The sequence below is a fragment of the Hemiscyllium ocellatum genome, chromosome 1, assembly GCF_020745735.1.
Source record: "Hemiscyllium ocellatum isolate sHemOce1 chromosome 1, sHemOce1.pat.X.cur, whole genome shotgun sequence".
Taxonomy (NCBI): Eukaryota; Metazoa; Chordata; class Chondrichthyes; order Orectolobiformes; family Hemiscylliidae; genus Hemiscyllium; species Hemiscyllium ocellatum.
Window position 1 is genome coordinate 73,985,949 of NC_083401.1, and position 20,310 is coordinate 74,006,258.

Sequence of the window (20,310 nt, forward strand, 5' to 3'; positions counted from 1 at the left end):
GAAATTTGCAGAAGTGCAATATTGTTTATGCTGTAACAGAGCCAAGCTTTTGAAGTCTGTGATGAACATGCTGCATGCATGCATCAGTTAAACAGTACCTATGTCTCATTATAACAGAAAGCATTCATTTTCTTCAGCATGTCTGAATCACTCATTGGAGTAATGTCTTATATTTAGTTCTGTGCTGGGCATGCTGTGTTTTTTGCAGTAATGATGCGCCACTTTCTCTCAATTCCCTGTTATTTGCGAAATGAGGAAAAATCTTTGATAAAGCCACTTCAACTGATTGTTGCACAAAACAATGACATAGTCCAAAACTGCAGAACCCAAGTGATTTATGTTCAAAATTAATATGGAAAATTAGTATGTGCCATAAGATAATGGAATAATACCTTTTTGAAAGAAAATATCAACTTCTGGAAATGACATCAAGGCTATATTCACATCACTGCTTCAGTTGTTTTAATTTTATTTAACTTATTTGCCCAATGTAGCCTAACATCATTGAACATTCACTTCCGTCTTTTCAACCGAAGTTCTTGGTTGACAGATAATTCATTGAGCAATTTTACATCATAAAACAACATTACAGACACTGATACCATACAAGGCATTTGTAACGGTCCTTCTCAGACAGACAAAACCGCATTCCTCCAGTCCAACTCAGTCTGCACATAGCTTTCTGCTGGAGAAATAAGCCTGCTGCACTCCTCCAAGACTGTGTGTTTTTCTGTAATTAATAAGTGAATTTAGCACAGTCAGTAACTGCTGTCTTGTCTAAAACTTTACGATTTGAATATGAGCTTGGAACCCAGGAAAAATGAACTTTTTCTAGCAGCAGTTTGCTGATCTAAAGAGTGCCAAATATGCAATTGCCATAAGTAACTGGAATTGATTTGATTGCACAAGTGCTCTTTGAGTGTCGGAAGTAGCCTGCTTTTAAACTCCTGTGTTTGCTTCTATTCCCTTCACTCTTGCTATAAGAGAAATACAGCAAGGGATGAGGCAGTTCTGAATATCCATGCGCAGCCTATGTCGGTTATGTGTATTCCCCACACATTATATTGTGACCTATAAGTGTTTTTCTCAGTGCCAATTGCTGAATGTTTTCCTTCAAGTTATTTGTTTTTGTATTGTTTGAGCATTGGTCTTACTATTCGAGATATTTTCTATTTTTCCATTTCTGTTAGTTTTACTTCACAAAAGCATTCCCTGATCTTTCTTCCCATTTTATGAGATAAATGTTTGTCTCAGTATTTTGCCGTGGTGCCATAACTGAGACTGGTGACTAATGGAAGAAATATTCACTTAGAGAAAAGAATGAGTTCCTTCTGATTGAAAAGGCCATTCTTGAGATGTGGATGCTGCTGATACTTATTGACCATCCCCATAGCCTGGGTAGATCGAGCTGTAACTGAGTGGGGTTCTAGACTGGAGTCACATGTAGACCAGAAAAGGATAGCAGATACCTTTCACTGAAGAGGATTTGTCATACACTATTTTTCAAGAGGTTAGCGCAGGATAGCACATTTCTGTTCTATCCTTTCACTGTGAATATGCTGTGAATATTCACTCCCTCAGTTCCAATATGAAAGATGACCATTTCAAAGAGGTGTCAGTGGCCATGACCACCACATGTCAGCAAAACATCAGCCAAGCAATATCATCAGGAGAATCTGAGGTAAAGAATGATTAAAGCAAAGCTTAATGATCACCATTGCCTATTGTATGGGCATGTTTCCATCAAGAGTTAGTTTGTATCGCTGCAGACCAAAGGTAGAAAATTAGATGGCAGGCCAGCTCTTTCGTGGCATCAATGGCAGCTCTTGATCTCACAGGGACAGGTCATCTTGTAATGAAGCTGATTGTGGGGATGGGATAGGTATCCAGTGGCCTCAATGCTGTCCCTGCTTTATTTCCTTCAGTCAGTATGATTTCGGTGAGTTATAGCAATGATTTTGCTGCCAGCACAAAACCCCTTTTGTTGTTGGAGGGAATTATTTGTCACTACAGCAATGCAGACAATGTTTTTGAAACAAAGTGATGGTACAGTGGCTCAGAGGTTTGCATTGCTGCCTCACAGTGCCACAGACCCGGGTTCAGTTCCACTCTTGGGCAGTTGTCTGTGCAGAGTTTGTACATTTGCCCTGCGTCTGCGTGGGTTTGTTCCAGGTGCTCTGATTTTCACCCACAGCCAGGTTAGATGGATTGCTTATGGTAAACTGCCTGTAGTGTCCAGGGATGTGCACGCTAGGGAGGTTAGCCATAGGAAATATGGGGTTGCAGGGGTAGGAGGCTGGGTCTGGGTGCGATGATCTTCAAAAGGTCCATGTGGACTTGATGGGCCAAATGGCCTGTTTCCACTCTGTAGGGATTCTATGACAATAGTTAATTTTCTGCTCTCAATTTCTTGGATCAATTAATGTCACCAGTTGTCCTGCCTGCTGAGCGTAGTGCCCATGGTTAGGAAAGCTTAGAACCATACAAAGGGCATTGTAGGATGTGTTCCAGTTCATTTGAATTGAATTGCGCTTAATCTCTTGCGTACTTGAGATGAAAATTGTGCATGCAAAGAAATTGTGAAGATGATATTAGGTGGTGTCAATCCAGCACTCATTTCGTTGCCCAATTTAATTCTTTTCCTGCATAAATAGATTAATAAATCAACATAACTATACAGGAAATGTATTCTGATCCCATACCATTATGGAATTAAGAAACATGGGTTTTGTTGTGTTTGTTATTGTAAATATTATCCCCAATGTTTGTTCGATAATTTGTTTTCAGAAAGCTGTGTCTCTTGTACCATGGTGCTACCTTTAGCATAAGCACTACATGCTCTGTAAGAGCAGAAACAAGAGTATTGTAGCTGTGGCTTACAAGTTACTGTCTCTCTGCATGCTATAAATGCAGTTTTTGAACATCTGGTCTTCATCAGCTGCTGCTCCTTATACAGGAAGCTCGACAAGACAGCTTGTTCCAGGAGGAAACTCCTACAACAACCTTCTGGATTATCTTTTGCTGTCAGTAGTATGGCAGCTTTCCATCACCTTCTGCTGATTTTGTTTTATTTATCTCTGCATCCTCATGAAATCCAGTCACTTTCTGTATGTTTCAGCAATGCCACCACATGACCGGAATATAATATTGTTAAAGATATTCAAGCATATATACTCCAAAGCCAAAGACCAAATACCACACGTCAGAATTTAAGACTTTAAGTTGAGGAGTCACACTGAGCTCTTAAAGCAGTCTTATCCCTTCATTAAGAATATGTCACTTTAATTTGAAAAATAATTGATGCTATGTTTTCTGAATGTAAAACTGTAACTTGGGAACTCATCTGTAACATTTAATCTTTTCTCTTGCAATAAAATCTGGGACCAATATTTTACGGTTCTCTGTCAATGGGTTTGTGGGTTGGAAGTACATTATTCATGCCACTTACCCATTCATCCACAACCTGTCGGAAATTTATAGGTGGGTGCTATGCAGGTGAGACTTAGGTCACTTGGCCTTGCCTGAACTGAAGCTTTTAAATGGCCACAAAATGGTTGCCTAGGAGCTGCTCACGCCTGGTGGCAACTCTGAGGCAAGGGGCAAGAGCTTAAGATGGGGTAAGCTCAATAAGTCATTGTTCTTGAGTTCTGGGTGGGAAAAGTGGGGGCACCTCACATAGAGGCTCATTTGTCCAATTTAAAAGCATTCCCAAAATGTTTGCACACCCCCAGCTTATCCTATCCCCACTGACTTTTTCAAGTTTGGATCCGGCCACTTCATGCACACTATGCTCTCCATGGGATCTTGATTACAGCCCCTGGCATAAGGCTTGAACCCTTATCTGACCCTGAGATCCTCACACTTATAATCAGGGGATTATCTGTAGTCCCAGCCGTGACCGAGGACCTAACTTGTAATTTGATCGGCTGGCAGCTCTCTGAGGTGGAACTTGCTCCAATACAAGAAACATTCCACGAAATGACTCATATGTGGTACTATAACAAATGCCTTCTACAAGGGCCATGGTGGCAGAGGGGTGGAACTGGAGAAAACACCCAGAGTAGTGTTACTTCCCCACCTTCAGCCTCTCAAATGAAAGGAACAAGATCCAAGGCCAGTAGCTGCAACCAATTCGACCAAGCTAGTGAATGGTTACAATAATGCTGACCCTGGGCTCTAGGCCAAGATCAAAGAGGAACTCCAATTGTCTTATGTCACAACAGAGGTGGTGTAACTGAGAGATGTTTGAGGAATATGGTGGACAGTCTTAAAACAGTATACACAACAACCTCGATTATCCAAATGAGACTGGCAGGAGTATTTTGTTCGTAAAACTGATTGTTTGGATAACTGATCTGATCGTAAGCAAAGAAAACCATACTGGGACCTTGAGATCTTGTTCGGATAATCCGAAATTCGAATAATTGATGTTCACATTAACCAAGGTTGTTCTGTAACTCAATATATGGGCGGCACGGTGGCACAGTGGTTAGCACTGCTGCCTCACAGCGCCAGGGACCTGGGTTCAATTCCCGCCTCAGGCGACTGACTGTGTGGAGTTTGCACGTTCTCCCCGTGTCTGCGTGGGTTTCCTCCGGGTGCTCCGGTTTCCTCCCACAGTCACAAAGATGTGCTGGTCAGGTGAATTGGCCATGCTAAATTGCCCGTAGTGTTAGGTAAGGGGTATATGTAGGGGTATGGGTGGGTTGCGCTTCGGCGGGTCGGTGTGGACTTGTTGGGCCAAAGGGCCTGTTTCCACACTGTAAGTAATCTAATATTGGTTACTATGTTCAATACTGCAAAATACCACAAGGACAGCAAAATGCCTTACAATTATTTTGCTGATGTAAGAAACTGGTCTACTGTTTTGTTGTGCTTTCCCTGAATTTATAATAATTGAAGGATGCTTATGATTTTATTGCAGTAATGTTATTTTTTGCACAAATAATTTAGGTTGGAATTATGCAATATGGCCATCAAGTCACACATGAAGTCAGTCTCAATCAGTACAGCACAACAGAGGATCTTGTGGAAGCTGCTAAAGAGATAAAGCAGTGGGGTGGAAATGAGACAAAGACAGCCCTTGGAATTGAGTATGCCAGGTTAGTGCTTTGAATCCTAATCACTAGCTTATAGTTGCTCTCTAATGTATATGAGTTTACATGAAGAGAACTGATGGTGATATTTAAGCATGACTAAAGTTTTTCAGGCAAAGCTCTATAAGAATACATTTTTAGTATGAGGTTTTTGTTGTGGTTCAGTTTGGTTCACCACCTGTAGTCAAAAGATCTGTATGATAAATAGAGTAACTTAAATGAGAGCTGCAAAGATATTGTCTTCTGTAAACATTAACATATTGTCATCCTTAATAAATCTGTCCACTTTTTGCATCTTCTATTAAACTGGTAAGGAGTGAATTAGAATATTACAATGATTCTATCAGTATTAAGATTTGATACATGTCATGGAAATGCTTTAAAAGCACTTTGTCCAAAACAATGAAATTACACAATTGTATTAATGTATTGTGATTGTTCTCCTTCCAAATATCCCCAGCATGGTTTCATATTATTCTATGAATACATCTTAGAAAGTGTGGCTATTACATTGGCTTGCAAATATTGACATTGTATTCAATACTTACTTTTGAAAATTAGAAGCATTGTAAGTTTACAAAGTGCAAGTATCCATATTTCAGTGCAGAAACCAGGGGATTTGGAGGAAAATCTATTTCCAAGTATTGGAGAACACTGTGATGTTGGCGAACATAAGACCATAAGAAATAGAAGCAGGAGCTCAGAGAGACTCCTACTGATAGGTATTTACAGCATAGAAAGCAGCCATTTAGCCCCTTGTGCCAGAGTCAGTCACCTAGAATAATCCCATTTTCCATCTGTAGGCCCTTAGAAGCTATGGCAACGCAAGTGAATATCTCAATGTTACTTAAATGTTACGAGAAACTTTCCAGGCAGTGAGTTCCAGACCCCCATCACCATCCGAGTCAAAGGAATCCCTCCTAATCTCTTGTCTTAGCGTTCTACCTCTTACCTTAAATCTATGTGCTCTGGTTATTGACCTCTCTACTAACAGAAAAAATACCTTCCTATCCACCCTATTCTATCTCTGCCTGTTATAATCTTATATACCTCTGTCAGGTCTCATCTCAATCTTCACGACTCCAAGGAACTGATTTCGGGCATACCCTATCATTTATCACAGCTCAGACTGTCCATCCCAGACAGCTGCTGGTGAATCCCCTCTGTTGTGCAGTGACATCCTTTCTATAATGTGATGGCCATAACTCTAGTTTTGTCCTCATCAGTGTTTTGTACAATCCCAGCACATCCTTGTTGCTTTTGTATTGTATGCCTTGTTTAAGAAAGACAAGTATTCTGTATGCTTTTTTAATGGCCTCATAGCCTGCTCTGCTACCTTCAATGATCCGTGACACAGTTGACCCATTGAAACTAATGGGCCATTCAATAAGATCATTGCAGTTTTTATGGCCTTAGCTCTATTTCTTCCTTTCTTCTAATAGCTCTTGATGTCCTTTTCAGTTAAAAATCTATCAAACTCAGCCTTGAATATAATCAATCACCCTATCTCCACGGCTCTCTGGGGAAGAGAATTCCAAAAACGAACAGCCTACTGCAAGAAGAAATTCCTCCTAATTTCCATCTTAAATGGGAGACCACTATTTTTAAATTGATTCCCGAGTTCTAGGTTCCCCTGTAGTCTGTAACAGTTTTGTGTGTCAGTTTGTAAACTAATATTTCATGAATTCTCAATCAAGCCATTGCTTAAATATATCAGACCAAACAGGAATGAGAAGCTCCACTAAACTAAAATCAAAGACCTTTTTCTCTGTGAATGTATTCCAGAGTCTGTGATATAATCCCCTTCAGATACAGCAGCCAAGCGTTGAGCTGTTTAATTTGAACAATCGGTGTCTTTGGCTGCTTTCAGGTTACATGCAGCCAAAGTGCATCTTCCCATTTAGTGGTACAGCCTGTCTTTAAATAGCATCAGGAACTCTGGAAATTGAAGGCCTCAGTAAGATGAGCTGACAATCAACAACAGGACTAACACGGGGCAGCCAACATATTATTACAGTGAGGCTCCTGACCAATTTAACAGTTCTCTTCCACCCTTGTGATTAGGCACTGTTGGAGTCTGTGAAAGCTGTGAAAATTTTAGTAGGGTCACAGTTAAGGCCTTTTAGAGTTGAATGCTAATTCTGGAGAGAGTTAACAACTAGAAACAGATCCTCCACTCTTCCAAACAAGGATGTGCAGCTACTGAAGTATTGGAACAAACAGACCTTTTATGGACTGATCCCCACGGGCCTGCTGCGCTACTGCTTTCAATGAACAAGAGGTCTCCAGACAAGCAATTTATCTTATCTGTGCTATTATCCAGGGTTGCATCAATTTTGTTTTTGGTCTCTGTTTTGATATACTGCTACTTCCACACCTTTCTTGTCTGTGGTTTGCATCCTTTGATTTTAACTTCAAAGTACAGAATAGTCGAATGATGTCAATTTCAGTGTTGCCAAAAATGTATCATTTAAGTGTGTACTAGGAAATAGGTATTTTAACAAAGGAAGGTTAATTTTTTTTTAAGATCCTGCGAATCTTTCATTAGAGGAATTCTCACTGCTGTCCAATTCTTTTGAATGCTAAACCTCAGTCAATTTGTAAGAAATCTGTTTCCAAACTTTCCAGCATTTAGGTCGTCTAAATTACAGGATATCCTCTTTTTAACTTGTTGACTTGGGCACACAGAACATAGAAATCAAATAGAGTGGTCTTGTCTCAAGTTTACAAAATCTACAATTAAAAATATTGATCATATGCAAGCCACCCTTTAACATAACCAGATTACAGCGTTACAGAATGAAACATAGATTTCCAACTCAGCAGTCGTCAGAGCTTAAATTTGACATACAGATGTATCAACTTAGATAATGAGGCAGTCTGTAACTGCATGCAGTTCTGGAAAATATCCAAACTTGTCAGTGGCAAGAAACCTTCAGACTACATAAATGCTAGGAACGTTTCCATCTCTAGCAAACAAGAGCATAACCATTCCTCCTGTGGCATTATCATCATCAAACCTCCAACAATTAACATCCTAAAAGATACCATTGATCGGAAACTGAACTGGATCAGCCAACTGCACAACAAGGCTAAAAGAGGAGGGAAGAAACTGGTTACTCATGGGATGTGGACATTTCTGGCTGGCCAGCATTTATCATCTGCCTCCTAAAGCAGCTATCCATTCTCCCAGACTCAAGTTTACCCACACCTTTGTCTGTCCAACTGTTTTTCTCTCTCTTTGAGCTCTATCTCCCTCTATCATTGACTCTTTGCCCCCCCCCACCCCATCTTTTGCATAAATACCAACCTTTTACTACCTACCATAGTTCTGAAGAAGGGTAACTGGAAATGAAGTGTTAACTCTGATTTTTAGATTTTTTTTAGATTAGATTAGACTTGATTACTTACAGTGTGGAAACAGGCCCTTTGGCCCAACAAGTCCACACCGACCCGCCGAAGCGCAACCCACCCAGACCCATTCCCCTACATTTACCCTTCACCTAACACTGTGGGCAATTTTAGCATGGCCAATTCACCTAACCTGCACATTTTTGGACTGTGGGAGGAAACCAGAGCACCCGGAGGAAACCCACATAGACCCGGGGAGAATGTGCAAACTCCACACAGTCAGTCGCCTGAGGTGGAAAGGAACCCGGGTCTCTGGTGCTGTGAGACAGCAGAGCTAACCACTGTGCCATTGTGCTTCTCTCTGAAGATGCTGCCAGACCTGCTGAGTTTTTCTAGCAATTTCTGTTTATGTCCCTGATTTCTAATCTCCTCAATTCTTTCATTTTTTTAATTATATATTGCACTGTCCCTAGTTGCCCTTGAGAAGATGGTGGTGAACTCACTTTTTGAACTGCTGTAGTCTATGTGGGTAGATTCACAATGCCCTTGGGGAGGAAAGGGATGGTGATATGTTTCCAAGGCAGGAGGTGCATGGCTTGGAGATGAAATTGGAGGTGGTGATGTTCCCATGTAACTGCTGCCTTTGTCCTTATAGATGGAAGTGGTCAAGCATTTAGAAAGTTCTGTCTAAGGATCTTTGGTGAATTTTGTACCTTGTCGTATCTTGTAGCATTTATACTGCTGCTGCTGAGTGTGATGGAGAGAGTGGATGCTTTTGAATTTGGTGCCAATGAAATGGGCTGCTTTGGCTTGGATAATGTCAAACTTCTTAAGAAGGCAGGAAAGTGGGGAGTATTCCATCATACTCCTGACTTGTGTCTTGTAGATTGTGGACAGGCTTTGGGAGTCAGGTGGTGAGTTACTCGCCACAGTATTCCTAGCCTCTGACCTGTTCTTGAACCCCTGTACTTATATATTCTATCCAGTTGAGTGTCTGCTCCATAGTAATCCCCCAGGATGTTAATAGCAGGAGATTCAGTGATGGTGACACCATTGAATGTCAACGGTGGGGGTGGAGAAGGGTGGCAGTTCTATTACCTCTTATTGGAGATGGTCATTACTTGGCATTTGTGTGGTGCACATGTTACTGACCATTTGTCAGCCCAAGCCTGGATATTGTCCCAATTCTATTGCATTTGAACATGGACTGCTTTAGTATCTGAGGAACCATGGCTGGTACTATGTGAAATCATTAGTGAACATTCCCACTTCTGACCTTATGATGGAGGGAAAGTCATTGATGAAGCAGCTGAAGATGATTGGACGTAGGACACTACCCTGAGGAACTCCAGCAGAAAAGCCTTGGAACTGAGACGATTGATGTCCAATATCTGCAGCCATCTTCCTATGTGTCAGATATGACTCCATCCAGCAAAGAGTTTGCCTCCTGATTCCCATTGTTTCCAGTTTTTTTATGGTCCTTGATACCACACTCATGCAAATGCAGGCTTGATGTCAAAGGCTGTTATCACACCTCATCTCTGGAATTCAGCTCTTTTGTCCAGGTTTGAATGAAGGCTGCAATGAGATCACAAGCTGAGTGGCCCTGGAGGAGCCCAAACTTGGTGTCACTGAGCAGGTTATTATTGAGCCAGTGCTGCTAGATAGCCCAGTGATGACACCTTCCATCATTTTACTGATGATCGAGAATAGACTGATAGAGCGGTCATTGGCCAGGTTGGATTTGTCACTTTTTTTGTATACAGGACATACTTGGGCAATTTTCCATATTGTCAGTGTTGTAACTGTACTGGTAGAGCTTGCCAAGGTGAACTGCAAGTTCTGAAGCACAAGTCTTCAGTACTACTTCCAGAATGTTGTCAGAGCCCATAACCTTCACAGTACCCAGTACTTCCACCTGTTTCTTGACATCACATGGAGTGAATCGAATTGGCGGACGATTAGTATCTGTGATGCTGGGGACCACAGGAGAAGGTTAGATGGGTCATCCACTTGGCACTTTTGGCTGAAATTGTTGGGAATGCTTCAATATTACTTTTGCGCTGATGTGCTGGGCTCTTCCATCATTGAGGATGGGGATATTTATGGAGCTTCCTCCTCCGGGAGAGTGTGTCAGTCAGCTCCACGTACTTCACATTTTGGACCAACTTGTAGAAAAGTGGAGCCAGTTTTTACATGCACGTTCTAAATTAAGAAATGAATTGATATTTTAAAGGTTATATTTGAAAGAAAGTGTCAGTGTCTGTTAATTTATGTTTTAAGAGGGTTAAAAAATAAACAATTTTTGATAGAAAAGATACAGTGCTGAATTTGTCAATTAAAGAGGGCATTTTCAAGTTGTTTTTAAGAGATGTAATCATGTGATTGCTCATCATACATTTCAGAAGAGTGTGAGGACTTTCATTTACGATTCCTGGCGATCTGAATCATCCCCTTAGATATTGGGCCAAGTCAAGCTACAATTCAAATTATAAACCTCAAACCCATTAAAAGGAGTGGCTGATCTGCTGAATCTGACAAAATACATTAAGGTGCATACTTGAGATAACTCTGGCATCTGTATATGACGCACAAAATACTGGCATGTTGGCTATTCTCACTCCTGCTGATCCCTCATCTTGCTGACATGAATCCAATTATATTTTTTCACACAGAAAGCCATCATTATTACGCCTCTCCTCAGCAACCACCATGCTAACTAACTATTGCCCTTCTTCCAGTCTCCCTTGCCTTTCTAAAGAGCAGGAGTGTTTTGTCATGTCACAGCACCTTCCAAACCCACAACACCTACCACCTACAAGGGCACGGACATGGGAATACCACCACTTGCAAGTTCCCCTCCAAGTTAAATAGCATTCTGACTTGGAAATATATCACTGTTCTTTCGTTTTCACTCATTCAAAATCATGAAACCCCCTCCTTAACAGCACTCTATGTGCATCTCAATTAGATGGACTGCAGTGGTTTTCAAAAAGATGGCCAATAAATTACTAACTCTCTTCAGTCTTAAATGTCAAATAACAGTCAGTACATACCATTGTTGGATTCTGTGATTTTGTTGCCACAGTCAATTTTTCTCACTGACGACATTCCCCCTTGCACCCATTTTCAACCATACTTTTGCAGTTGCCCATTCAAAATGTTCCACTTTGTTATTGTATCCACATGCTCAGGGTGCATTTCCTCCTGCTGTAAAGTGCACCAAGACATAAGCACTCCAGGTAGATCTAGGTTATTGCTGCCATCTCTAATGGCTTATTAAAAAGGAAAACAAAAGCTGGTGTTATACCAAGTTGTCTTCCAGCTTATATGATAGTTTTAAAATTTGATTGTTTTTCATCAATGACATTAGAACACAAATCAATATTGGGAATGCAAAATTTACTCTTATGTGATAGAAATTGCTTTTTAAATTAAAAAAAATTGAAGCATTCTGGTTTTGTGCCAGTCTATAATGCCTTATTAAACATGAAAAAAATGCTGGTGATGTATCAATTTGTCTTCTAGCTTGTGAAGAACAGGCCTGAGAAACAGCTAGTGCTATTTTTTAAGAGGATAAAGTTACAGTTGAGACAATTAAGTTCACAAGAAGGATAGCCTTTTGTTGTACTCTTTTTCTGAATAAATTGGCAGTTTGTTGAAGGCTATAATACATGCAGTCTATTTTTGGATAGGGATGAAATCCTCCTGATACTGGAACTTGGAAATGTCAAGTAGTAGGCCTGAATTCAACAATTGTAAATTGTCAATGAGAACAGTACTAAGTTAGAATTAAGACATTCCATTTCCCCATCATATTATTTGTTAGTTTTCTTATCTTTTCACTCAAATGGGAGAAGTGCTTAGTTGCATACACTCAAAGAATGTGACACATAACAATCAGAATATTTCTTGTCCATTATCTCATTAATACTTTTGCAACCTGTTTAATTTCTGACATGCATCTATATATCAGCATTGGGAAAGTTCAGTAAATGTGAGGGGCACAAGAATAAAACCATACATTCAGCATTGTTGGCCTGTTCTATTTTCAAAATATTAGAAAAGAATTACTTAAGGCATTTGAATATAGGATTTCTATCTTATTGCTTTAATTTATTGAAAATGAAACAATAAGAAATCCAATAAATGTTGCCATAAGAGTGAATGAATGCCCTTTGACCATAGGGATACATGTGGCATTGCTTCCAGATGCATCTTGTAACCTAATTTCCTATGTTGCGGAATGTAGCCACTCTGTAGTCTCAAGTGTAAAGATTCAAAGATGCTATTTTTATACGCTAGCTACTGCCTCAGCAATTATATGTTTTTTCCTGATGGTTTTGAGTCCTGATCTCCAGACTCCATGATTGTACAAAACATTTTATGATCTCAGCATTAAAAGCTAGAATTACCAAACTTATTCCAGAGTCTGTACAACCAGAGGCCATTTTGCTCTATCGTGCTTTTCGCTGCAACGCAATTGATGACGTGGGGACACTGTTTCTAAATTGTGAACTTCTAAAGCATATAATGGTTATTATGTGATTCTGGTCCCATTAGTTTAAATGGTGCTGCTATTACGCGATGCTCTTATAACACGAGATTGCATAAGAACAGAACTACCACATTTGGGAAAAAGTAGTTAAAAGCCATTTACAAATCAGCACCAGGGCAATAATTCATTTTCATAGACACTTCAAATCTTGCAAACACTGTAGTGTGATTGTTCATGTTGATGCATTGACCGAGAACTGTCAACTTCAGCACCTCTGCATATGGGTGAATATTTTTATTAACAGTATTTGAACAGAAAACTACATTGGGAGCCTTGGAGTGGAAATTTGCTTTGCTATTATAGAAATTGCTTTTTAAATGAAAAATATTGACGTATCCTAGTCTTGTAAAGTGACATATTCTTACCAATGAAAGAGTTTGAGAATAAGAATAGATTTGTTGGTTAGGAATGAGAATCAGCCTTTAGACTCAGGGAAGAGAAAATGAGGACTGCAGTTGCTGAAGATCAGAGTCAAAAAGTGTGGCGCTGGAAAAGCACAGCGGTCAGACAGCTTCCAAAAAGCAAGAGAGTTGACTTATCAAGCTTATGCTTGAAACCTCGACTCTCCTGCTCCTTGGATGCTGCCTGACTGACTGTGCTTGTCCAGCGCCATACTTTTTGACTCTGAGCCTTTAAATTCAGCTGACAATAGTAAGTTAGTATTAGTACTGCTGTTCAAATAATTACCTCACATAGGACTGGAATTTATCTTGTTTAGTTATTTCAGTGTTGTCCTTCAAGACAAATGAAAATAATAGTTGTCTTTGTCACCAGGGAACAATATGTTTTTGTCATTGGAAGGGTGGCCAATTATCTGGTTTTGTATTGGGTAGTTCAGCTTTCAGCACACCCGACTCTGTTCTGCTGCTGGATGGCCTTTGATCTGATACTTTGAAGTTTGTAATGTTGGCAGCACTGCAACCTAGCCTGAGGGAACTGTCTGTTTATTTGTTAATACACATTGACCAATGTGGAGATATAAAACACAGGAAATCAAAATCAACCATGAGAGACCAGGTAGTTCCGTGTACTACTCTATCAGCCTCTTTATTTAAATGTTTGCCATGAAATCATTTCCAGGACAGCAATTGGCTTTATAAAAGATGTCATAGCTGTCCTGTGATGTTTTGACACCATCCTTGACTTGATATTGTCCTATTAGCCATAGTGGCTAATATCAACAGTTCTGGCAGCATCTGTAGAGAGGAAGCAGAGTTAACGTTTTGAGTCCAGGGCCCCTTCTTCAGAACTGGTCACTAGTTAACTCTGTTTTCTCTCCCCAGATGCTGTCAGACCTGCTGAATTTCTCCAGCATTTTCTGTTCTTGTTTCAGGTTTTCAGCAGATGCAGTTATTTGTTTTCTTGTGGTTAACATCAATGTCAGTCACTCAAAAATATATGTAGGTCAATGAGCGCCCACAGTAAAAGCACCCAGCTGCAATATCACACCCACACCATGACATTAACTGCTATTCACCAATTCATAATGACAAAGAGATTACATTGTTCAATCTTAACTGTTTAAAACATGTAAAATTGTAGCAAAAACCAAGAAGGGACAGCACCATTCTTTCTCATCACTTTGTGCTGATGTGAAGGTGCAGGCAGTCCTTAGAAAGGGGAGATGTGAATCAGCATATTTTATCACAAAGAGTTAAATCTAACATTCAAACTACAGGTATGTAATCATTGACCATTTTTTAAAAATCAGCTACGTAACCTCAAAGCAATAAAGCAGATTGTCGCTGAACTATATATTGTACCATATTATGAGGCACTACCAATCTTATAGTAGTATCAACTACTGCAGTGTAAAAATTGAGAAAGAAACATAGGTGACTCCTCTGTGGTGAGAGACTTCATATGTGGATAAAAAAAGGCAAAACACTTGGAACGTTGTAGCACAATATTTTGTGCAGAAGCATTTGGATTACATTAAATTATCTTTCTCTTGTTGACAACTGAAGCCTCAAACAGGGGTACGGCAAGTGTTACCTCTTAATTCTGACATATTTCAAATTAGAGAAATGGATCCAGCATTTATTATCGGATCAGATTTAATGACAGAGCAAGGCCAATGGGCTGAATGGCTTCCACCTGCTTTAATGACTTGTGTTTCTTACATTCTTATTACTATCAAGACAGCCAGAAAACATCAGGACCAATCAAAACTGAAAGTAATATAAAAAGTCAATGCTTCTATCTCAGCCTAGGGAGATTTTCTGCATTTTGAAATGTTAGTTATGGAAAACCATGTCCATCAAAAATTGGAAGTTGCTCTAAAGGATATTGTTGCAGCCAGCTGCTTTATGTATAATCTCTACAGTGTGGGGACAGGCCCTTCAGCCCAACAAATCCACACTGAACCTCTGAAGAGTAACTCACCCAGACCCATTCCCCTATGTTCTACATTTGCCCCAGACTAATGCAGTTAACCTACACATCCCTGAACACTATGGGTAATTCAGCATTATCAATTCACATAACCTGCACATTTTTGGATTGTGGGAGGAAACCAGAGCAGCTGGAGGAAACCCACACAGATACAGGGAGGATGTGCAAACTCCACACAGATAGTCACCCAAGGCAGGAATTGAAGCTAGGTCCCTGGCGCTGTGAGGCAACACTGAGCCACTGCATCACCCATTTGGCTCTTAAACTGCGCAATACAACATGGTATGCTGTTTAAAAGCCATCATGTAAATGCAAAAACACCATCTTCAAGCTCTGTGCTTACTTAAGCATATCCGTGAGCAGAACCCGGCAAATAAGCAAATTCAGTGACTTTGTTGACGTAGGTCAGTCTGAGCAGTGACAGCAGCGGTAACAGATCGAACCAGGGGATGCACAGCAACAGTGGGATACATACCTAAGGAGTGGGATTAGTCAGAGAGACTATGGGGGTGAACAGCGAAAGCAGAAGTATAGCTGAGGAGTGGGGTCAGTCAGAGCAAAGGTAGAATTGAATCTAGGGACAGAGCTCTGGAAGTGACAATATGACTCAAAAAGTGATTGCGGCTTGGCTGCTCAGGAGGCAGGTTTGCAGACTGAGTGAGTCATATCTGGAGAGAGATGAAGTACTTATATTTTGCAGTTTCAGTCTGCAAGGAATAGAGAGACCTGACTTTGGTGACAAGTGGGTACGGCAATATAATCAGTTCCTGGATTTTTTCTGAGATTGATAAGGTTGATTTGGTCGATAAGGTTCACAATGGCAGGAGAACTAGGCCCATGGAATGCTCCTCCTGTAGTATGTGGGAAATTAGGGATACTTCTAGTCTCTATGGTAACCACATATGCAGGGGCTGTGTTCAGCTGCAGCTCTTGGTTTGTTGAATGGAGCACCTGGAGCTGTGGGCGGACATGTTATAGAACAGCCACGAAGCTGAGGATGTCATGGATAGCACATTGAGCAAGTTGGCCACACCACCAGTAAGGGCTACACAGAGAAAAGCTGGGTGACCAACAGGAAGATAAGCAATGCAGGAACACCCTGCGGCCATTTCCCTCTCAAACAGGTATACCGTATTGTTGCAGCTATGGTGGGGAAATGCTCTCTTAGGGGATAAGCGGGGCAGCAAAATCAGTGGCACCACGACTGGCTCTGTTGTAAAGCAGGAAGGGTCAAAGTGCAAGTGGGCAGTAGTGATAGGGGGATTCTATATCAAGAGGCACAGATAGGTGCTTCTCTGGTTGTAAGCAAGACTCTAGGATGGGATATTACCTCACTGATACCCATCTCTTACTGGACACTGGACATTCTGAAGGAGAGGGTAAGAAGCCAGAAGTTGTGGTAGATGTTGGTACTAATGACAGGCAGAAAGAGAGATGAGATTCTGCAAAGGGAGTTCAGTAGGAAGTTGAAACCAGGACTTCTAGAGTTGTAATCTTGGGATTACTTCCTGTGCCATGTGCCAGTGAGGCTAGGAATAGGAAGATAGTATAATTAGATAAGTGGCTAAAGAACTATTGTAGGAGGGAGAACTTCAGATATTTGGGTCATTGGGATCTTTCAGGCAGGTGGGACCTGTACAAGAACATTTGAACTGGAGAAGCACCAATATCCTGGCAGGGAGGTTTGCTAATGCCAGTTATGAAGATTTAAACTAGTGTGGCAGGCGGGCTGGGAACTGGAGCGGTACATCAGTGAGTAAAACAACTGAGGAGGCGTCAGAGCCGAAGGCCAGTAAAGCTAGGAGGAAGAACAAACAAGGAGAGGTTACTGAACGCGGAGGGAATAGATGTGAAGAATATGATAGACAGGGCAGATAAACATAGAGCTTGGATTAGTGCATATAACTATCATGTTGTAGCTATCACAGAGACTTGGTTGAGAGAGGAATAAAATTGGCAGCTTAATATTCCAGGATTTAGATGTTTGAGGTGAGATAGAGAGGGACGTAAAACAAATAGGGGAGGTGTGTTACTGATTGTAGAGAATATCAGAGCGGTACTGAGGGAGGACACCTCGGAGGGATCATCCAGCAAGGCCATAAGGCAGGGCTCAGCAACAGGAAGACTGCAGTCATTTTGATAGGATTGTACTACAGGCTTCCCAACAGCTGGCAGGTAATAGAGGAACTGATAAGAGGACAGATTAAGGAAAAATGGGAAAACAACAATGGTGATTGATTTTAACTTCCCTTACATTAACTGGGACTTGCCTAGTGGTAGGGACTTGGATACGGGCAATTTGTTAGGTGTGTTCAGGACGGTTATTTTGAAACAATATATAAATAACCCAATGAGGGAAGGAGCCAAACTCAATCTGATGTTAAGGAATGAACCTGACCAGGTGATTGAAGTGGGGGAGCATTTCATGAACAGTGACAGTAATTCTGTAAGTTTTAAGTCAGTTATGGATAAGGATAAGAGTAGCCCTTATGCGAAAGTACTAAACTGGGAAAAGGCTAATGACCACAATATTAGAAACTGAGATTGGGGGTGGCTATTTGATGGTAAATCTACATCTGGTATGTGGGAAGCTTTTAAAAGGCCAGCTGATTCAAGTTCAGTACCAGCATGTTCCTGTGAAAATGAAGGATACGGTGGCAAGATTCAGGAACCTTGGATGACAGGAGAAATTGTTAGCTTAGTTAAAAAGAAAAAGGAGGCACACGAATGGTGAACGAAACCAAATACAGGAGGAACCCAGAATGAACAGGATTAGAACAGCCTTTATTGTTGAATGAGTGCAGTTAAATGTTTGTAATGTCACCTGTTTAGCGCCATCTTAGGTACAGGGCACCTAGGTACAGACACTTGAAGTATTGTCACAGAATTGAAATAGCTAAAAAAAGATTAGCATGGGAATACAGAGTTTAAAAATCCAGAATGAGAATAAAAAGTGATTATAAAGTACTCAAGTTATAGTCGTTTTACAATTCCGTGCCCAGCAATCTTCAGAACATGAGGTCACACTGCCTTAACACACTGGCCTCCATCCAGGACTCGCTCTGCTCCCCGCTCTGAGACACGGCCCACACTCGCTCTACTCCCTGTCCAGGACTCGGCCCACACTCGCTCTGCTCCCCGCTCCGTGACTCGGCCCACACTCCCTCTACTCCCCGCACCAGGACTCAGCCCACACTCCCTCTGCTCCCCGCACCAGGACTCGGCCCACACTCGCTCTGCTCCCCACTCCGGGACATGGCCCACACTTGCTCTGCTCCAAGCTCCGGGACTCGATCCACACTCACTCTGCTCCCCGCTCCTGGACTCGGCCCACTCTCACTCTGCTACCCGCTCCGGGACTCGGCCCACACTCGCTCTGCTCCCCGCTCCGAGACTCGGCCCACACTCATTCTACTCCCGCTCCGGGATTCGGCACACACTCACTCTGCTCACCTGCTCCGGTATTTGACCCACACTCGCTCTGCATCCCATTCCAGGACTCGGCCCACACTCCCTCTGCTCCCCGCAGAAGGACTTGGCCCACACTTGCTCTGCTCCCCGCTCTGAGATTCGGCCCACACTCTCTCAGCTCCCCACTCTGAGACGTGGCCCACATTCGCTCTGCTCCCCGCTCCGGGATTCAGCCCACACTCGCTTTGCTCCCCTCTCCAGGACTCGGCCCACACTCGCTCTGCTCCCCGATCCGGGACTTGACCCACACTTGCTCTGCTCCCCTGTCCAGGACTTGGCCCCCACTTGATCTGCTCCCCACTCCGGGACTCGGGCCACACTCGCTCAGCTCCCCACTCTGAGACTCGGCCCATACTCGCTCTGCTCCCCGTTCCAGGGCTCGGCCCAAACTCGCTCTGCTCCCCGCTCCAGGGCTCGGCCCACACTCACTCTGCTCCCCGTTCCAGGGCTCGGCCCAAACTCTCTCTGCTCCCTGCTCCGGGGCTCGGCCCACACTCGCTCTGATCTCCACTCTGAGACTCGACCCACACTCGCTCTGCACCCAGCTCTGAGACTTGGCCCACACTCACTCTGCTCCCCTCTCTGAGACTCGGCCCACATTCGCTCTGCTCCCCGCTCTGGGACTCCGCCAAACTCGCTCCACTTTCTGCTCTGGGATTCGGCACACACTCGCTCTGCTCCCCACACCCGGACTCGGCCCACGCTCGCTCTGCTCCCCTGTCCAGGACTCGGCCCACGCTCGCTCTGCTCCCCTGTCCAGGACTCGGCCCACACTCGCTCTGCTCCCCGCTCCTGGACTTGGCCCACACTCGCTCTGCTCCCCGCTCCTGGACTTGGCCCACACTCGCCCTGCTCCCTGATCCGGGACTCGGCCCACACCCGCTCTGCTCCCCTCTCCAGGACTTTGCCCACACTCAATCTGCTCCCCGCTCCGAGACTTGGCCCACACTCGATCTGCTCCCCGATCCGGGATTCGGCCCAAACTCGCTCTGCTCCCTGCTCCGGGGCTCGGCCCACACTCGCTCTGATCTCCACTCTGAGACTCGGCCCACACTCGCTCTGCTCCCTGCTCTGGGATTCGGCCCACACTCATTCGACTCCCCGCACCCGGACTCGGCCCAAATTCGCTCTGCTTCCCGCTCTGGGACTCGGTCCTCACTCGCTCTGCTCCTCGCACCGGGAATCAGCACACACTCGCTCTGCTCCTTGCTCTGAGACTCGGCCCACACTCGCTCTGCTCCCCGTTCTGAGACTGGGCCCACATTCGCTCTGCTCCCTGCTCTGGATTTGGCCCACACTCGCTCTGCTCCCCGCTCCGGGACTCGGCCCACACTCGCTCTGCTCCCTGCTCCGGGACCCGGCCCACACTCGCTCTGCTCCCTGCTCCGGGACCCGGCCCACTCTCGCTCTGCTTCTCACTCCAGGACCCGGCCCACACTC

The 20,310-nt window shown here is 43.0% G+C and overlaps 1 protein-coding gene across 1 annotated transcript in view; it reads left to right on the forward strand.

Moving 5' to 3' along the window:
* Positions 1–20,310, forward strand: part of itga1 (integrin, alpha 1) — a 216,134-nt gene that overhangs the window by 54,545 nt on the left and 141,279 nt on the right. Inside the window, exon 7 of the mRNA XM_060822674.1 lies at positions 4,954–5,102. Within this exon, the coding sequence (XP_060678657.1) occupies positions 4,954–5,102 (149 nt within the window). The remainder of the gene's footprint in view (positions 1–4,953; positions 5,103–20,310) is intronic.